At 58.0% G+C, this 19872-nt stretch overlaps 1 protein-coding gene across 3 annotated transcripts in view; it reads right to left on the bottom strand.

The window, feature by feature from the left end:
- LOC127041341 (uncharacterized) overlaps positions 1-12623 on the bottom strand; it is a 227248-nt gene extending 214625 nt beyond the window's left edge. The window contains exons 1-2 of one of the 3 annotated variants that reach the window (XM_050935579.1): positions 12328-12623; positions 4124-4254 (exon numbers count right to left, since the gene is read on the bottom strand). In XM_050935579.1, coding sequence (XP_050791536.1) covers positions 4124-4254; positions 12328-12354 — 158 coding nt within the window. In that variant the 5' untranslated portion in view covers positions 12355-12623. Of the gene's footprint in view, positions 1-4123; positions 4255-4463; positions 4627-12327 lie in introns of those variants that run through there. The other 2 variants (XM_050935580.1, XM_050935581.1) reach the window with 2 other exon arrangements.
- Between the last annotated feature and the right edge of the window lie 7249 nt (positions 12624-19872).

Genomic DNA, 19872 nt, shown 5'->3' with positions numbered 1-19872 from the left:
GGCAATAAAAATGATTAGGAGACTGAGACACATGACTTACGAGAACCTAGAGGCCATATCCTGTATGTTAAGCTAAGGCAAAGATAGCATATCTATATTGTGACCTTTTACTCAGAGAGGAAAATCGACCTTTCTCATGTTACTTAAATAGATAAGTACCCATGCCTGTCCAAGACCTTTACTTAGACCAATCGACAATGGAGAATGGCATAGAGTTTTATTCAGTGTTGTACCCACAGATTTAACAGGTACACTACAAGGTAACTTATGTGCATATGTACATGTCATCAACAAGCACAAACATACTAGTCTATGAAGTAAATGTACCCTAATGTTTTGTGGGTGAGGAATGAAATTTGGGCATAGGAGGAAGGATTTCCGGCCCTTGTGCCCTATAAAAGAGGTAAGCCACCTCGCAAGAGCACTTTGCTCTATCATTGTGACTTACGTCCTCCACTCTCTCTCTATGTACTAGCAGTAGGCTGTACTGGTTCTGAAACTTTAAGTTTCAAGGGAACTAGGCTAAGTTCGGTTTCCCTATGTTTTTAGTCTTTGTTTATTAGGTTTTGATTTTAAGTTTAACATATTCAAGTAAACCCTAAGTAAAACTAGCTTTCCCTAAGCACAGAATCTTTCACTTAAGAATTGAGAAACCTGAACTGCAAGGCTGGTCCTGTGTCTCTTACCACCAGGTTATCAAGGAAGGCTGTGAGTATATTAACCAAAACTTTGTTGTATATAATGCCATATGTATCTTTTGAATAGCAGTAATACAAATGTAACTTTGTAACTCAATTAAATTAAATAACATGTAAGCTAATCAATTAAATTTTCATCAAATTATCCAAATTAATATTATTAGTACACCCTATATCAGGCTACATGGGACAGAGAGTTGGAATGCAGAGGGATGAAGGCACTGGCTCTGGGGGTGCAGACTCTGGGGTGGGGTTAGAATGAGACATTCAGGGTGCAGTAGAGAGCTCAGGGTTAGGATAGAGAATTGGGCTGTGAATGCTCTGGAATGAGGCCAGGAAAGAGAAAATTGAGATGCAAGAGAGAAGTCAAGCTAGAGCAAAAAGCAGAGAAGAAGTGTGCAATTTGAGCTGCAGAGGGAAGAAAAAAGCCTCTGCCTGTCCCCTTTCACCAAAGCATTTAAGAACCAGATGAAAGACATCTTTTCCCCACTGTAACAACAATTCCAGTTGACCTGGACTGAGGAAGGAAATCTTCTCCTTTGCAGCACTAGCAGACCTGGACTGAGTCACAACCACACCACACTCTGGTGTTCCTGGACTGGGACATGGGAGGGGCTCCTCTCTTCTCCATTTGGGACATGGTGGGATGAGAGAAGTGACAGAGCTTTACGGGAAATAATAATTTGCCTGATTCATGTGCCAGTCCAAGTCCTTGTTAACCCAAACAAGCCGTTTATCCTGCATGCTGATGCCAGTTTGGAGGGTCTGGGAGCAGTCCCGTACCAGGAAGTGGAAGGAAATCTAAATCCGTAGGCATTGCCAGCTGAGGACTGTCTGATAGCGAAACTCGCTATCCCACCACCAGCAGCAGTTCTTGGTCTTGAAATGGGCCATCACTGAGAAATTTCAAGACTACTTGTGTGGTGCTCAGTTTCAGGTGTGGACAGAGAACAATCCACTGACTTATGTGTTAACAAGGGCTAAGCTGGATGCTACAAGGCAGAGATGGGTGGCTACTTTTGCTAGCCATAACTTCGCATTCAATACCAATGTGTTGGTATAATAGGGAGTGTGATTTATCAGGACCACCAATTCTTGGCTAGGGGGAGGATGTAAGCAAGGTGAGAATGAACTTTACCCTGACATCTGTTGGTGATCTGTTGTAAAGGCCTTTTGTTGCTGATATGCATGCTCACACCCACCCCGCATTGCATGATGGGGGTGCATGTCCAAAGGGATATTTCAGCTGCTGTGGGATCCCTGGTCTCTTTCTTATTAGGGCAGGGGTAATAAAGTACAGTTATTCTGGTGATATGAATCAAAGACAGTAGAACGGAACTTAGCAGTTCATGATTTCAGGACTCACCCGAACCTACATAACTCTCGTTAGGCAAGGGACATGGGTTCCAAAGGATAGTGAAATAAGAGAGATTGAAAAGGAATATTTGTATTTAGCAGCATGCTTTTCTTGTGAAGTGTTTAAATGCACATTTTATGTCCTTTGTATCTCTCTAGTTTAGAAATAGAGTTTTTTATTGTTCTAATTCATATTTGGATCAATACCACAGATACAAAATGATTAATGACTAAATGTAATTTTTAGACATACATAAGCTGCTGGGCTTTGATCTCATTTCCACACTGAAAGTTTTAAACAACTCCGTAGTTGGGGAAAATGCTTCTTTCCCCTCAGACAACAAGAAAATTTTGCAGATTGGACTGTGGGAAGTCAGCTGTGGGACACGAAATACCTCTGCAACTAGATTCTTAGTCACAGGTCAGCGGGTGGGTTTATGTAAATTCTAGACTCTGGGGCCAGAACTAGGGGAGGGACCCCACAACTTTTGTGGCACATGCATCACCCCTGCCTCACCTACCCACCAGCGCTCACAGGCGCAATGGCAGTAGTGGGGTCACATAGGCAACTGCCCTCAGTTGCCACCAGGGGTCTCTGCAGCAATGCCAGGGGGGATACATGCCAGGCATTGCTGCCCCTCGCCACCAGGAGTCACTGCTCCTACAAGAAGGCACCTACAGGACACTCCCGTTCCTGGCCAGCAGGGGTCACTATCACTGGGGAGGGGCTATGGGGAAGCAGAGAAAGAGCAACTAACTGCAGTGGGGAAAATCATAATCTACCAGGGAGAAAGAACGGACTCCACTAGGACATCGCACCAACTCCGGCCAGGCTGGATACCAGCAATTCGGGGCTGAAGTAGCTCCAGCTAGAGGCTGGGCGGAGGCAGGTGACCTCGGTTTCTGCGCTGAGCAGGCTGCTTTGGCAGCGAGAAGGGACAGGGAACCCCCCGGTCAGGGTGTTGCTGCCCAAGGAGGGGGAGATCTGCGGCACTCTTTGGAGTAGCCGGTTCAGCAGCCATGAGCCTCATGCTTCTCCCTGCCTGAGTTCTCCAGGAGCACATTATGCACAGGTGTGCGCTGGATGTAGGCACCAGTGTAACAACAGGGCCAGACTCTGCTGAGTGCTGCCTGTGAGAGACAGGGACAGAGTCAGACGGGCAGATGGGGGCAGGAGATGACAGAGCCAGTGGCCAAGAGCTGAACCCATCACAAGTCCAGCCTGTGACATCACCATCCGTCCCTGCAGCTCTCCATCTGTCCCGCTGTCCGTCCAGCCCTCAACCCCTCATCCGTCCCCAATGTATGTCACACACACCCCTTCACCCATCTGCCTCACACACTCATCTATTTCCTCATGCATCCTGCTGTCCCTCTGACTGTCCCTGCAGTGCCCAGCACAAGGAGGCATAATGGACCCTGAGCAAGACTTTTGGGTGATGCAGTAATGGAGCTAGCTGGTGATAAGGGGCATCTCTAATCCCAGCCCCACTTCTCCTCTGCCCAAAGCCATGACCGTGAGCCCACCCTTCTCAGTCTCAGACCTCACAGCCCCAAAGACATTACTGGCCACTCACGCTGTGACCCAGTTACAGCAATGAGGTCTCCCTGAAGATAGGGGGTGGGAGGAGCAACCCCCTTATCCTGGCAGGGAGGACACATCCTTCCCAGTATGGCAGAGACCCTGCCCGTGGGCAGATAGACCCAGCTGAGTCCATAGGAGACTGGGGAATGGGGAGCAGAGAAAGAGAATGCAGGCAACTGAACATGACAGGTGTCCATGAAAGGAGAGACAGAGAGAGTTTGAGTGAAAGTTGGCCAACACGGAGAGAGAAACCTAGGAGGAAGAAAGAAATTCAGAACAGGGAGTCGCCCTCATGGATCCAACTTTCTGCTAGGGAGCACACACCACTCCTCGCAAGAGAGATGATCAGCCCTTGCAAATGGCAACATCATCTCCCTTGAAGCCACAGATAGTTCGGAAACCCACACCCAGATAACGGGAAGTCCCTGCCTGGAGCCAGGAGAGCTGCGACCAGAGCCCTTCCCAAACCAGATACACATCTCACCGACAGAGACGGTTACTCTTGTCCCAGTCGGGCAGCTCTTGCCTGGCATCAACAGGATTCACGCTGTCACTGCTCTTGATCACTTTCCATCTCACCTCAGGGCTGGACTCCATCCCCGCGACTTCTTTTCCCTTGGTATGAAACACAACACAAGAGGAAAAGAAAAAGCAATGGTGGTGAGGTTCCTCTTCTCGCTACTCCCGCACACCAGGGCTTCAGCTTCAACCCTCCTCCCATTCTGCCATCACAGCTACAATTAGAAATCTGAGCCCGGGGCTCACACCTGCTTGTCTCCCCAATCCTAGGCCCTGTCCAGCATGTCTCCCTCCACAGAACTTACCTGGCCTCACCTTACACTCCATCTTCATATTGCTCTTCTCCTTCCCAGAGCTCCTCCTCTGCTCCTCAGACCTGTCTGTCCTCAGCTCTGCAGGCAGAGGGGAAGGGGCATGATGGGAACACACACGCCCCATTCCAGACACCACACAGCATCCACAGGGCTACCAAACACCTCATCTTCGGCCAAAACCACACCTCACCCCGAGGGAACAAAAAGCCTTTGTGAGCACAGCACACACAAGACAGGAAAAGATTAACACCCACACCCTGCCCAGCCAAAGTGGGAGCTTCCTGGCCACAGGTCCATGGAGCTCATGGATGGAGAAGTTTGCCGGGCTGTGGGGGTCTCTGAAGAAGTAGCTCAGCATGTGAATGACTTGGATGTATGTGGGGGCCTGACTGTGGGTTGGGATGTCCAGGAGGACCCCAGGGAAGGGAATAGGGGGATTAGGGATAGAGGAGGGTGGGGTTACCAATGTGCATTGTGGGAATGTGGGATTTAGAGAGCCCAGAGTGGATGGGTGTCGGTGGGTTGGATGACCCCACAGTTGTTCAAAAGGGGAACCTAGCAGGTTTGGGTGTAGCAGAGATTGAAGATGAGGAACCTCACACCCTGGGGATGGACTGAGGGAGTGGGGGGATGGGAAAGTGGGTTTCAGCAATGAAAAATGGGTTGGAGGCAATTAGGGGTGGGGCGCTGAGGACGGGGTTCGGGGGAGGAGGAGGAAGGGGTGGTGGGGTGCTGAGAACGGGAAGGAGGATGTCGGGGTGGGGCGAGAGGAGGAGGTCGGTGTCGGGGTGCTGAGGACGGAGGGGGAGGAGGAGGTCGGAGCGAAGGGAAAGGCCAGGTGGAGTGTACACGATGGGGGAGGGGCTGGCGAGAGGGTCACAACAGATGGTGGGACACTGGGAGGCTGGTTGTGGGGGCTTGAAGGGGCTGCTGGGGCCCTACAGAAGGAGAGGAGGGGGCGGTGCTGGCAGGAGAGTCACAGTGGATGGGGGGGACACTGGGGGGCAGGTTGGGGGAGGTTGAAGGCCCCGCAGCCCCAGGCTGCAGCTTGTGAGGCTGCTCCCAGGCAGCTTACCGCCCCCCCCCGCTGCCCTCCAGGCCCAGCTGGGGTGGGGGCGGGGTGAAGCCCTTTCACTCGCGCTGCCTCTGCCCTGTGCCCCCCCCGCCCGGCTCCCACGGGCCCGGGGCTGCTCCCGGGGCAGGGGCTGGGCCTGGGCCTGGCGCCTGGAACTGGGTGTCTGAGCCCCCGGCCCCCCGGTGCGGAGCCGCCTCTCCCCGTCCCGCCTCTGTGCTCCTCGGCCCGGCCCCGCCCCGCCCCCCGGCTGCCCCCGTGGCGGGGGGGGGGGCAGCGAAGCCTCGGGGCAGGAACCAGGCCCCCCATAGGGCTGCGTTAGACCAACCCCCAATCCCGGCCCCGCGGTGCGGATCTCGCCCTGGCTGGAGGCGCCTGTTCAGTGCTGGCTCAGCGGGCGGCGCTCCGGGTCTGCGGCGGGTCCTGCGCTGGCTCCGGGTCTGCGGCAGCAGGTGAGGGCAGGTCCCTGGGTCAACCTGACCCCCCCCCACCTCCGCCCCCCAGAGAGCCCCGCCCCCCGTGCAGTGTGTGAACCTGCTCCGCGTGGGAACGTGCCGCGCCGCTTCGCCCCTTTCACCCCCGCACAAAGCAGCTGATCGGGGCGGGGGCGGGAGCGCGGGGGGCGGAGGCCGAGGACCGGGGGGGGCAGGTCAGTGCCGGGTCTGTCTCTGCCCGGTGACTTGGTACATTTGTCTGCACCGCGGGGATGTTCCCAGCGCCCCTTGGTCGCTGGGGCTGTAACCCCCCGTCTGGGTGTGAGCTGGTTTCTGGGTGTGTCCGATGAGCCTTGGAACCGGCTCCTTGTCACTCCCCGAACTCCCGCTGTGCCCCCACCCAGCCCCGTCCTCCTCCCTCGGGTGAGCCGGGCTTTAACCCCCTGCAGTGCCAGTGTCACCCGCAGACAAACCTGCCACTGAACCGAATTAATCCTCCTCATTCCCCGAGCTCCGCCCTGCCCCCAAAGCCCTGCCCCTGCCCCTCCTCCTGGGGTCCTGCCCCCAGACTGCCCCTGCCCCTCCCCCTGGGGTCCCGCCCCCACACTGCCCCTGCCCCCTCCCCCTGGGGTCCCGCCCACACCCTGCCCCTCCCCCCTCCCCCTGGGGTCCCGCCCCCACACTGCCCCTGCCCCCTCCTCCTGGGGTCCCGCCCCCACACTGCCCCTGCCCCCTCCTCCTGGGGTCCCGCCCCCAAACTGCCCCTGCCCCCTCCTCCTGGGGTCCCGCCCCCACACTGCCCCTGCCCCCTCCTCCTGGGGTCCTGCCCCCACACTGCCCCTCCCCCCTCCCCCTGGGGTCCCGCCCCCACACTGCCCCTGACCCCTCCCCCTGGGGTCCCGCCCCCACACTGCCCCGCCCCCTCCTCCTGGGGTCCCGCCCCCACACTGCCCCTGCCCCCTCCTCCTGGGGTCCCGCCCCCACACTGCCTCTGCCCCCTCCCCCTGGGGTCCCGCCCCCACACTGCCCCGCCCCCTCCTCCTGGGGTCCCGCCCCCACACTGCCCCTGCCCCCTCCTCCTGGGGTCCTGCCCCCACACTGCCTCTACCCCCGACGTCCTGGCCTCACGTCACCTGCTCCCCTAATCCCTGCCCCATTCCCCAAAGCCCTGCCCTTGCCCCCTCCTCCTGGGGTCCTGCCCCCACACTGCCCCTGCCCCCTCCTCCTGGGGTCCTGCCCCCACACTGCCCCTGCCCCCTCCTCCTGGGGTCCTGCCCCCACCCTGCCCCGACCCCTCCTCCTGGGGTCCTGCCCCCACACTGCCCCTACCCCCTCCTCCTGGGGTCCTGCCCCCACACTGCCCGTTCCCCCTCCTCCTGGGGTCCTGCCCCCACCCTGCCCCGACCCCTCCTCCTGGGGTCCTGCCCCCACACTGCCCCTACCCCCTCCTCCTGGGGTCCTGCCCCCACACTGCCCCTTCCCCCTCCTCCTGGGGTCCTGCCCCCACCCTGCCCCGACCCCTCCTCCTGGGCTCCTGCCCCCACACTGCCCCTACCCCCTCCTCCTGGGGTCCTGCCCCCACCCTGCCCCTGCCCCCTCCTCCTGGGGTCCCGCCTCCACACTGCCCCTACCCCCTCCTCCTGGGGTCCCGCCCCCACACTGCCCCTGCTCCCTCCTCCTGGGGCCCTGCCCCCACACTGCCCCTGCCCCCTCCTCCTGGGGTCCTCCCCCACACTGCCCCTGCCCCCTCCTCCTGGGGTCCTGCCCCCACACTGCCCCTGACCCCCTCCTCCTGGGGTCCTGCCCCCACACTGCCCCTGCCCCTGCCCCCTCCTCCTGGGGTCCTGCCCCCACACTGCCCCTGCCCCCTCCTCCTGGGGTCCTGCCCCCACACTGCTCCTGCCCCCTCCTCCTGGGGTCCTGCCCCCACACTGCCCCTGACCACCTCCCCCTGGGGTCCTGCCCCCACACTGCTCCTGCCCCCTCCTCCTGGGGTCCTGCCCCCACACTGCCCCTGCCCCCTCCTCCTGGGGTCCTGCCCCCACACTGCCCCTACACCCGACGTCCTGGCCTCACGTCACCTGTTCCCCTAATCCCTGCCCCATTCCCCAAAGCCCTGCCCTTGCCCCCTCCTCCTGGGGTCCTGCCCCCACACTGCCCCTATCCCCGACGTCCTGGTCTCACGTCACCTGTTCCCCTAATCCCTGCCCCATTCCCCAAAGCCCTGCCCCCCTCCTCTTGGGGTCCTGCCCCCACACTGCCCCTACACCCGACGTCCTGGCCTCACGTCACCTGTTCCCCTAATCCCTGCCCCATTCCCCAGAGCCCTGCCCCTGCCCCTTCCTCCAAGGCTCCGCCTTCGCATTGACCCTTTTCCCCAATACGCCACCCTCACTCTGCCCCTTCCCCCAAATCCACACTCCTGCATTGTGCCTCCCCAATACACCCCTCCCCTGCACCCTTTCCCCAAGGTCCCACCCCCACCCTCACATTGCCCCTTCTCCAGAGTTCCTGCCCTTCAGCTTCCCTTTCCCCCCGAGAGCCTGACCCTGCACTGCCCCTTCCCCCTGAGACCCTGCCCCTACACCACCCATTCACTCGGGACCCCGCCCTCACATTGCCCTGAGACCCTGCCCCTGCACCGCCCCTTCCCCCTGAGATCCCGCCCCTCCAGCACCCATTCACCCTAGACCCTGTGCTCACATTGTCCTAAAACCCTGCCCCTGCACCACCTGTTCCCTCTAATCCCTTCCCCCGCATCGTCCCTTCCCCCGAGGTCCTGCCCCTTCCCCTAACCCCCATCTCTGCATCGTCCCTTCCCCCGAGGTCCTGCCCCTTCTCCCAACCCCCATCTCTGCATCGTCCCTTCCCCCGAGGCCCTGCCCCTTCCCCTAACCCCCGTCTCTGCATCGTCCCTTCCCCCGAGGCCCTGCCCCTTCCCCTAACCCCCATCTCTGCATCGTCCCTTCCCCCGAGGCCCTGCCCCTTCCCCTAACCCCTATCTCTGCAGGTCCCTTCCCCCGAGGCCCTGCCCCTTCCCCTAACCCCCATCTCTGCATCGTCCCTTCCCCCGAGGCCCTGCCTCTTCCCCTAACCCCCATCTCTGCATCGTCCCTTCCCCCGAGGCCCTGCCCCTTCCCCTAACCCCCATCTCTGCATCGTCCCTTCCCCCGAGGTCCTGCCCCTTCCCCTAACCCCCATCTCTGCATCGTCCCTTCCCCCGAGGCCCTGCCCCTTCCCCTAACCCCCATCTCTGCATCGTCCCTTCCCCCGAGGTCCTGCCCCTTCCCCTAACCCCCATCTCTGCATCGTCCCTTCCCCCGAGGCCCTGCCCCTTCCCCAACCCCCATCTCTGCATCGTCCCTTCCCCCGAGGCCCTGCCCCTTCCCCAACCCCCATCTCTGCATCGTCCCTTCCCCCGAGGTCCTGCCCTTGCACCACCCCTACCCCCAGTCCCCGCCCCTTTCCCTGAGACCTCACCCCTGCATCGCCCCTTCCCCCGAGACCCCGCCCCTGCACTGCCCCTCGCCCAGTCCCAGCCCCCCTTGGCTCCTTCCCTCTAGTCCCCGCCCCTTCACCACCCATTCCCCTGAATTGCCATCCCTACATCACCCCTTTGCCTGAGACCCCGTCTACACCCTTCCCCTTTGCCCCGAGACCCTGCCCTCATACTGCCTCTTCCCCGAAGTCCCCAATGCCACACTGCCCATTCTCTCGATTCCCTGCCCCCGCACCGCCCCTTCCCCCCGAGACACTGCCCCTGCACCACCCATTCAACTGAGACCCTGCCCTCACATTCCCCCGAGACCCTGCCCCTGCACCACTCATTCACCTGGGACCCCACCCTTACACCACCCATTCACCTGGGACCCTGCCCTCACATTCCCCTGAGACCCTGCCCTCCCACTGCTCCTTCTCCTGGGACCTCACCCCTGCACCACCCATTCACCTGAGACCCCACCCTTACACCACCCATTCACCTGGGACCCTGCCCTCACATTCCCCCGAGACCCTGCCCCTGCACCACTCATTCACCTGGGACCCCACCCTTACACCACCCATTCACCTGGGACCCTGCCCTCACATTCCCCTGAGACCCCACTCTCCCACTGCTCCTTCTCCTGGGACCCTGCCCCTGCACCACCCATTCACCTGGAACCCTGCCCTCACATTCCCCTGAGACCCTGCCCTCCCACTGCTCCTTCTCCTGGGACCCCGCCCCTGCACCACCCATTCACCTGAGACCCCACCCTTACACCACCCATTCACCTGGGACCCGCCCCCTCACATTCCCCTGAGACCCTGCCCTCCCACTGCTCCTTCTCCTGGGACCCCGCTCCTGCACTGCCCCTTCCCCTGAGGCCCCCCCTTGCACTGCCCCTTGCTCCGAGGCGCCTCCCCCCCCCCTGCACCATCCAGTGACCCAGGAGCAGGCCAGACCTGGGAGTGAGGAGGCAGAAACATGCTTTGCTCTGCAACAGACTTCCTGGGTATCCTTGGGCACATCACTCAGCCTCTCTGGGCCTCAGTTCTCCCGTCTGGGAAATGGGGCTGGTGGCGCTTCCCACCCTCGCACGAGCCTGGGAGGAGAATTACCCTGCGAAATAGGAAGATGCTCAGATCCTGGAGTAATGGGGGAGGGGCTCAGGGGGAGCACACCTCCTGACCCTGGCTGGGCGCCCCTGGTCCCTCATATCAGGGGGCTGTGCAGGAGGGTCTCCTTGCAACCATGAGTGGGTGTCTGGTGGGTGCTATCACCTCTGCCAGAGACCCCTAGAATCTCACTAGCTTCCTCTGCATGCGGGGAGGGGCTCCTACTTTCTGACTTGGGGGGACATTCTGTGATGTCAGAGCCCGTGGGGGGAGGGGTTTGAATCACGAATCTGGAGTGGCAGGGCAACGCCCGCCCCCAGTCAGATTCCACTAGGGGGCTGGGCTGGGACCTCTAGGGAGGGAGACACAGGAAAAAACAGCCGCCACGATGGAACCCAGGAGTCCTGGCTCCCAGTCCCCCTGCTCTCACCTCTAGACCCACCTCTGCTCCCAGAGCCAGGGATAGAGCCCAACCCCCACCTGCTCTGACCATTAGACCCCACTCCCCTTTTAGGCTCGCTGCCTTTTCTATCCACGCAGCCCACCTGTCCATCCCTTTGCTGCAGGTTTCTGAGGTGTCACCCCTGATCTGCACTCCCTCAGTGCAACCCAAGGCCTTTCCTCTCCCCAACCACATTTCCTCTCCCCCCTTGTGCTGGATCATCTGCTTGCCCCCCTGCCTCTTGCGGTGCGCTGTGCGGCATGGCTGGGGATTGTGCAATGGCCAGCACCAGGCAAGGCAGAACGTAAACCACAGGCCCTTCCCTGCCCTGCCTTGCCCTGCCCCACCCCACCCCACCCCACCCCAACGGATCTGACTTCCAGGTGCATCGGAGCCCAGCGCCCTGAACCTGTGCCCCCCTGCCCCACAAGGGGTGAGCTGCAGTCCCCACCATGCTCTGCAGAGGGGAGAAGGGTCAAGCCAACCAGCCCATTTAGGATGGGGGAACCAACACCCTTTTTTCTGCACAGCCACTGACCATCAGCAGGATTCCTCCTTCTCCTCCCTCCTGTGCCTCGGTGCGACTAAATCTCTGCACCTAGACAGCCGGTCCATCTGCTGCACCTCAATCCCCCATGCCTGAGCCTCCCTGCCAAAGTCCTGCACCTGGTTCCATAGAATTAAGTCTCACATCTAGCTGGGAACTCGACTTCTTGTGCCCAGAGAGTCTCGGCCCCTGTCAGTAGATGACCTAAGTCTGAGAAACACAGTGTCCGTCTTCTCTAAAGAAGTACTTGGAGAGGTTTTTCTTATGTCACCACATGGCCTAATGGATAAAGCATCTGACTTTGGATCAGGTGATTGAGAGTTCGAGTCCCTTCATGGTTGTGCTTGTGCAGTTTTACTATTGTGCTGAAAGTCCTGCTTCCTTCAGGGCTGGAACCTCTTGGTCACTCAGGCCAAAGCTCTGGCTTCAGCTAGAGCCCCGGGAAGGAGTCGGGTGTTGGACATCCCAAAGGCTGGGACATGAGCCCCAAGTACTTCCAGTCTAGCCTTTGCTGTTCCTGACTTGCCAAAGAAACTGGGCAGCTGCCCGGGCTGGCGTGTAGAGCAGTTTCCCTCTTCCAAATATGCACCTGTCCCTGTACTTGAGGGGGCTTGGTAATTAGCACCTTGGAAGCCTGGGTGTTTCTCTGCTTCTCGCCAGCTGGGGAAAAGCCTTTTGGGGTAAAATCTCCTGCCCCACTGCAAAAGTGAGCACTGTGAGTGGGAACAGACAGAGGCCACACCGGGGGGCTGGCCCTGCTTTCCTACCTTCTTCTGATGTTGGCCACAGAGCATCAGCAGCCGCCTCGCCTGCTGGTCTGCGGGTGGCCTTCAGTGGGTGTTTGGCATGGCAGGGAGCAGGCTGGCTAGGGGTCTTTGTCGCTGTCTGCTGGCCACACATAGGCATGGTCCTCCCCTCTCCTGAACAGCCAGAGTTAGTCTGTGCTTGAAAGCAGGGACACAGGAGACTCAAAACAGGAGGGTGAGAAAGACTGAGAAAGGACCTATGAAGACAGCACACACTACAGGGACATTGCCTGGTGAAAGGATGTGGAGACACCAAGTTGCCCCATTTTTCCTGGTGCCCTACGCAGCTGTGTACTGCTCCGGCGGCCAGCCCGATCCCCCGGCTGGCTGAGACGGCCAGGAAAGCTGCCCCTGCTCCGCCTCTTCCCCAAAGCCCCCACTCCTGCTCTGCCCCCATGCTGCCTCTCCCCACCCCTGCTCCACTCCATTCCCCCCCCACTCCACCCCTTCCCCTTAGCTGCATCCCGGTGGACTGCAGGAGGGATCAGTCTCATCCTGCACTCACCGGGCGCCGGGAAGTGGAACAACCTGGCCCCAGCCTGCTCTGCTCCACCAGCTCCCTGCTGCGGCGCTGGTGAGTGCTGGGGGGCGTTTCTCCCCACCCCCCAAGTTCCAAGGCTGGGAGCAGAGTGCAGCAGGCTGGGGCTGGATCACTCCACTTCCCACTGCCCCGTGAGTGTGGGGTCTGGCCTGCCCTGCAATTACCGGACGGCAGGAAGTGGAGTGACCTGGCCCCAGCCTGCTCCACTCTGCCAGCTCGGACTGGGGGACGGGGTGTTGTGTAGGGCACCAAAATGTCTAGGGACAACCCTGAATAGATTTTTCCACAGGGACCGATGGCTGTTAGAATAGAGCTATTCAGGCTGCTTGTACAGGCCTAGACTTTAAGAACTTAGGTGTATTTTTATCACTCAGCTAGTGACAGGGGTATAAAACAAAGAACCAAAGTCCCAGTCTGCCTGTCTGGGCCTTCTCTCCCTAGGAGAGTCTGAGCCCTTGTTCGTAGGTGTCATAAACAGATAGTTAAGGGTTAATGTCTCTTTTACGTGTAAAGGGTTAAGAAGCTCCATAAAGCTGGCTGACACCTGACCAGAGGACCAATGGGGGACAGATACTTTCAAATCTTGGTGGAGGGAAGTCTTTGTTTGTGCTCTTTGTTTTGGGGGTTGTTCGCTCTTGGGACTAAGAGGGACCAGACGTCCATCCAGGCTCTCCAAATCTTTCTGAATCAGTCTCTCATGTTTCAAACTTGTAAGTAATTAGCCAGGCAAGGCATGTTAGTCTTATTTTTGTTTTCTCAACTTGTAAATGATCCTTGTTTGCTGAGAGGATTTTACCTCTGCTTGCTGTAACTTTGAACCTAAGGCTAGAGGGGTTTCCTCTGGGCTATATAAATCTGAAAAGTATTTTCCATCCTGATTTTACAGAGATGATTTTTATCTTGCTTTGTTTAATTAAAAGTTTTTTCTTTTAAGAACCTGATTGATTTTTCCTTGTTTTAAGATCCAAGGGGATTGGGTCTGGATTCACCAGGGATTGGTAGGGGAAATGGAGAGGGGATGGTTAATTTCTCCTTGTTTTAAGATCCAAGGGGTTTGGATCTGTGTTCACCAGGGAATTGGTGACGCCTCTCAAGGCTCTCCAGGGAGGGGAATGTTTTGGGGGGACAGGGAGTGATCCAGACACTAACTTCTGGATGGTGGCAGTGTTACCATATCTAAGCTAGTAATTAAGCTTAGAAGGGTCCATGCAGGTCCCCCACATCTGTACCCTAAAGTTCAGAGTGGGGAAAAAACCTTGACAGTAGGCTAAGGCCTTTGGCTAAGCAGCAGGGGCAGCCATGCACTGGGAAGTGAATGGTCACATCCTCACCTCCCAAACCCGTCACACTGAACTAAGGTGGGGTTGGGCTGTTAGGAAGATGATCCTGTCCCAATAGTGCCCATCACCACCAGATAAAGAAACAGATCTTAAGGGAGCATCCGGTCTGGCAAGAAATCTCTTCTCAATGGTTGTGCTTGTGAAACCGTCATTTCTGTAGAGTTTATCTTTATGGCCCCTGCTTTTCTGTTGTCAATCTGTCTGGTCCTCTAATTCTTTCTGTCTGCTGCAGAATTAATTTTACTGGGTGTAAGTTAATTAGGGGAGTGGGATGTAATTGGTTAGAGAATTCTGTTACAATAGGTTAGAACTGGTGAATTACATTTCATTAAAATGATTGGTTAAGGTCTCGCTGAGAATATTACCGTATAAACTGGGGTCAAACAGGCAGTGGGCAGGGAAATTGGAATCATGCTTGCTAACGGGGGGATGGGAATAGGGAACGGGGAACAGGGACACAGGCAAGGCTCTGGAGTGTCGGAGCTGGGAAGGGGGACATGGGGTAAACACTCTGCAGTGTCAGAGCTCATAGACTCATAGACTTTAAGGTCAGAAGGGACCATTATGATCGTCTAGTCCGACCTCCTGCACAACGCAGGCCACAGACTCTCACCCACGCACTCCTGTGACAAACCCCTGACCTATGTCTGAGCTATTGAAGTCCTCAACTCGTTGTTTAAAGACTTCAAGATGCAGAGAATCCTCCAGCAAGTGACCCGTGCCCGACGCTGCAGGGAAAGGTGAAACCCCCCCAGGGTCTCTGCCAATCTGCCCTGGAGGAAAATTCCTTCCTGACCCCAAATATGGTGATCAGCTAAACCCTGAGCATGTGGGCAAGACTCACCAGCCGGACACCCAGGAAAGAATTGTCTGTAGGGATGTGGGGTAAACGCTCTGTGGTGTCAGAGCTGGGTAGGGAACACTGGGGAACGGACTCTGTCCGTGTATAGAGATCAGCCTGACTGGTGTGAAGGGCTTTGGAATCTGCTTGCTTGGAAACTAACCCCAGTAAACATCCTTCTATCTGCGCTTCGGACTTCTGGTCTTTTGCTGCTTGCTGTCTGTGTGACAAGAGCCAGGGAAGCGGGCAGGGGAAGGGAAAGCCCTCTAACAATGGCTCCTTGCTCCTCTCCCTCCAGGCTCAGGGGTCAAGGATGGGCAGGACTCCAGGCTCTGCTTGAGGGATCCTGGCACAAGGGCTGGTGGGGGAGAAAGGATTGTAGATTCTGACCTGCACTCTGGAGAAGAGGTAATAAGTGAAGGAGTATTTTTGATTCTTATGTTGCTTCAATGTCCCCAGGGCTAGAATTCTACATTCCATATGGCCAAATGAGGGGGTGATGACATTTGGCTAATGAAAACCAGTGATCCAGGGGAGGTTTGCACTCACAACCTCAGCACTGCCCTATAAGTACTGTGTGCTAATCAATTGTGCCAGTGGAGCACCTGTTAATTCCTGGTCTCTCAGTCCCCTAGGTTGATAAAGGCAAGGAGTGACCCCAAAACATTCTCAGTGGGGTTAGGAGCTGGTATCAACAAGTGTTGTACTTGGTGGGGTGGATTCTTCTTAAGGCTTCCAGGCACCATTTGACCCTTTTGTTCGTCCCTGTGTAATAACAGAGCTGACTGAGACTCACTGTAGAGTCTTGCTGCAGACCAACAGATCTGAAATCACTGATCACCAGGTCTGAGCATTCGTCCTGCTTTGGGACAGTGTCTCTCATCCAACAAACTGCCCAGTCTGCGCTAGCAGTGAGGCTCCCTCACTAACACCTGAAATCAGGGAGAGCTGTGTGAAGTGCAGGGCCCCAGGGGTGCCTGAACAGGGGCGAACAACACCCCAGGACTTTTAAAAATGGGAGGGCTCTGCCTTGCCACTTTGTAATGACCGTAAGAGTGAGTGAGGGTGGGGAGGGGGCCAAGAGCAGTGAGCGGGAGGAGGGGTCTTGGGGGAAGAGGCAGGGTAGGAGTGGAGGTTAGCAGGAGGGATGTGGGGAGAGGGCTGCCCGCAGCAAGTAATGGGGGTGGGGGCATGCAGGGGAACTGCTCCCTGTCCCAGCTCACCTCTGCTCCGTCTTCTCCCCTGAGCACGCTGCCCCCGCTCTAATTCTCCTCCCCTCCCAGGCTTGCCGCACTAAACAGCTGATTAGCACCGCAAGTCTGGAAGGCGGGAGAAGTGGAGCAGCACCAGCGTGCTCAGAGGAGAAGGCAGAGGGGAGGTGAGCTGGGTTGGGGAGCTGCTGCAGGGGGGGCTACCTGGCTCTTTGCCATGACCCCCTCCCCTGCTCCGCCCCAGCCCTGCCCCCCCGCCCCTCCGCCCCTGCACTCACTGCATGGTCCACTCCTCTGGCTCCCAGCCATGCTGCCGGCGAGTGCTGTGGGGCAGTTCCCCTCTCTTCCCAAACTTGGGAGCCAGGGGAGCAGAGCAGGCTGAGGCCCCAGGCCTGAGTGTGGGGAAGCAGAGAGGGGCTGGTCCCAGGCCTCTGTGGGTGACAGGGGGTTGGCTACTTCCTGCAGGAAGTGGAGTGACCCGGCCCCAGCCTGCTATTGCACAATCCCCAGCCACGCTGCACAGCATGCCCCAAGAGGGAGTGGGGAGCCAAGCAGATGATCCAGCACGAGGGGGTCATTCTCATTGGTAGCTGTCTCGTGGCAGTGAGTTCAACAGGCCTTGGCACATGCTGTGTGGGGCAGGAGGTCCTTGTATTTGGAGCAGTGGGAGTGAACTGCGTGCAGTTGTGTCTCTGAGCACAAATGTGAATGTTATGGTGTGTGTGGGGTTATTGTGAGTGTGGCTGGGGGTGTGAATGTTTCTCTCTCTGGGGGTTGGACTAACATGTCCCTCTGGGTGTGTTGTATGTGAGTATTCTTGGGATTGTGTGAGTCCCTTTGTGTGTGTGTGTGTGTGTCACTTGCTGCAGAATACAAAATCCTGCAAAGCCATTTCCTACTGGTTAGCCTAGCAACACACTGATACAGTGTCACAGATGCACACACACACAGAGCAGGGCTCAGCAGAGGGCAGCAGGGACACACACGTCTCCCCTGGGCCAGCTTGGACAATTGTCCATCACTACTCGGCACAGTGCTGGTGCCCCCACACGAGGGTGGGCAGTGACCGGGGAGAGAGGGCAGATGTGCTGGATTTTTAAAAGCAGCAAAGAGTCCTGTGGCACCTTATAGACCAACAGACATATTGGAGCATGAGCTTTCGTGAGTGAATCCCCACTTTGTCGGCTAGATTCAGAAGGAAGCACTTTGGGAAAATCAGTCAAGGCCCTTAGCAGAGCTGGGACACAGCCCCAGTGACCCCTGCACCACCCTGGGAGGGCAGTGGGGTTTAGTGGTCAGAGCAGGGAGGGGCTGGACACCAGGACCCCTGGGTTCTATCCTTGGCTCTGGAAGTGGAAGGGGTCTAGAGCAGGGGGACTGGGATCCAGGACTCCTGGGTTCCATAGGGGAGACTGTTTTTCCCTGTGCTTACCTCCCTCGAGAGCCCAGCCCAGCCCCCTAGTGCAGACTGAGCAGGAGTGCGGGGAGTTGTTCTCCCACTCTGGAGTTATGATTCAAACTCCTCCCCCAGGGACTGTGACATCACAGAATCTGCCCCCCCCAACACAGAGAAAACTAGTGGGGTTAGGAGGGTTCTAGCTGCAGACACCCCTTGTCATTGCAAAAAGCCCCCAAACCTACTTGCACCCACAAAACACCCTCTCAGGGTATACACCCCCTGCTAGGACAGGACCTCTTGCTCCCACCCCTTTTCTGATCACCACAAGCTGCTCCCAGCCAGGCACCACACCCCATTCACACACCTTTTGTCACTACATAGCTCAGTGGCAATCACTGCCCCGAAGTGACTCCGGTGCAGGCACTCCCCACACGAACTCCCCACGCCGGATTCTGTCCACACACAGAGAATTCTCTCTGCCCGGCTCCTTCGGTTCATCTCGCTGCTCCCCGTACTGCCGCCAGTCACTGCTCATCTGCATAACCCCGCCCACGGACACGTGACCCCTTCTGTCCTGCTGGTTTCAAGGGAGTGAGTTGCCCTTGGGGAGTGAGCAGCTCACAGCACGTCACAGCACCAGCCAGGCCGGCTCCAGGCACCAGCTCAGCAAGCAGGTGCTTGGGGCAGCCAAGGGGAAGGGTGGCACGTCGGGCTCTTTGGCAGCAATTCGGCAGCAGGTCGCTCGGTCCCTCTCGGAGGGAAGGAGCTGCCACCAAATTCCCACCGAAGAAAAAGGCGGCGCAGTGGAGCTGCCACTGAATTGCCACCAAAGAATAAGGCAGTGAAATGGAGCAGCCGCCGATTGCGATCGTGGGTTGTTTTTTTTTCCCCGCCGCTTGGGATGGCAAAAACCCAGCCCTGGCCCCAGCACGTCACAGCCCCAGCACACATCATAGCACGTCACAGCCTGGGGCAGGGAGATATTGGGGGAGGGGATGAGGGGAGAATGGGGGACGGAGAGACCCAGCCTTATAGACCCATAGGGGCAGGGAGATATTGGGGTCAGGAGGAGAGGAGAGGAGGTTGGCAGAGACCCAGCCTGGAGTGCAGGGAAAATGAGGTGGGGTGGAGGGAGGTGGGGAACAGAAGAGACATGTGTGGAGTGGTGAAATGTTGGTCCAGGGAAACTGAGTCTCTCCCAGGACATGCTGTGCAGGGGGGAGCACAGGGGCAGAGAGAGAGACCCAGCCCCACAGAGCCAAGGAGGGATATTGGGGGCAGGGGAGGGATGGAGGGATGAGAGACCCAGGGCCATAGAACTCCCATGGCTCCCAAGTTTGGGGGGAGGGGGGAACCACCCCACAGCACTTGCTGGCAGCATGGCTGGGAACCAGGGGAGTGGACCAGGCTGGGGCTGGGTCACTCTACTTACCATGCAGTGAGTGCAGGGGCAGGAGGGCGGGACTGGGGCGGAGCAGGGGCAGGGGCCATGGGGAAGAGCCAGGCAGCCCCTCCTGCAGCATCTCCCAGCCCCAGCTCCCCACTGCTCTGCCTTCTCCCCTGAGCACGCCGGCACTGCTCCACTTCTCCTGCCTCCCAGGCTTGCAGTGCCAATCAGCTGTTTAGTGCGACAAGCATAGGAGGGGAGGAGAATTAGAGCGTGAGCGGCGTGCTCAGGGGAGAAAACAGAGCAGAGGTGAGCTGGGACAGGAAGCGGTTCCTCTGCACGCCCCCGCCCTTGTTACTTGCAGCGGGCAGCCTTCTCCCCGCACGCCCCCAAGCCCCCTCCCCAGCTTACCTCCTCTCCACTGCCTCATCTGAGTGTGGCTTTTGGTTCCCCCAACCACTTGGCACCCTAGGCAGCTGACTAGTTCGCCTAGTGGTTGCACCGGTCCTGGACACTGCCTATCAGCAGGATTCCTCCTCCTCCTCCTCAGTAAGATTAAATCTCCGCAGCTAGACAGCTGGTGCATCTGCTGCACCACAGTCCCCCATGTCTGAGCCTCCCTGCCAAAGCCCTGCACCCGGCTCCAGAGAATTAACTCTCACATCTCACTGGGAACTCGACTTCTTGTGCTCAGAGAGTCTCGGCCCCCCTCAGTAGCTGACCTGAGAAACACAGCGTCTGCAAAAGCAGCAAAGAGTCATGTGGCACTTTTTAGACTAACAGACAT

Source organism: Gopherus flavomarginatus (assembly GCF_025201925.1).
Source record: "Gopherus flavomarginatus isolate rGopFla2 chromosome 13 unlocalized genomic scaffold, rGopFla2.mat.asm SUPER_13_unloc_2, whole genome shotgun sequence".
In the NCBI taxonomy this organism is placed as follows: domain Eukaryota; kingdom Metazoa; phylum Chordata; order Testudines; family Testudinidae; genus Gopherus; species Gopherus flavomarginatus.
This window is presented reverse-complemented; position numbering and strand designations above follow the sequence as displayed.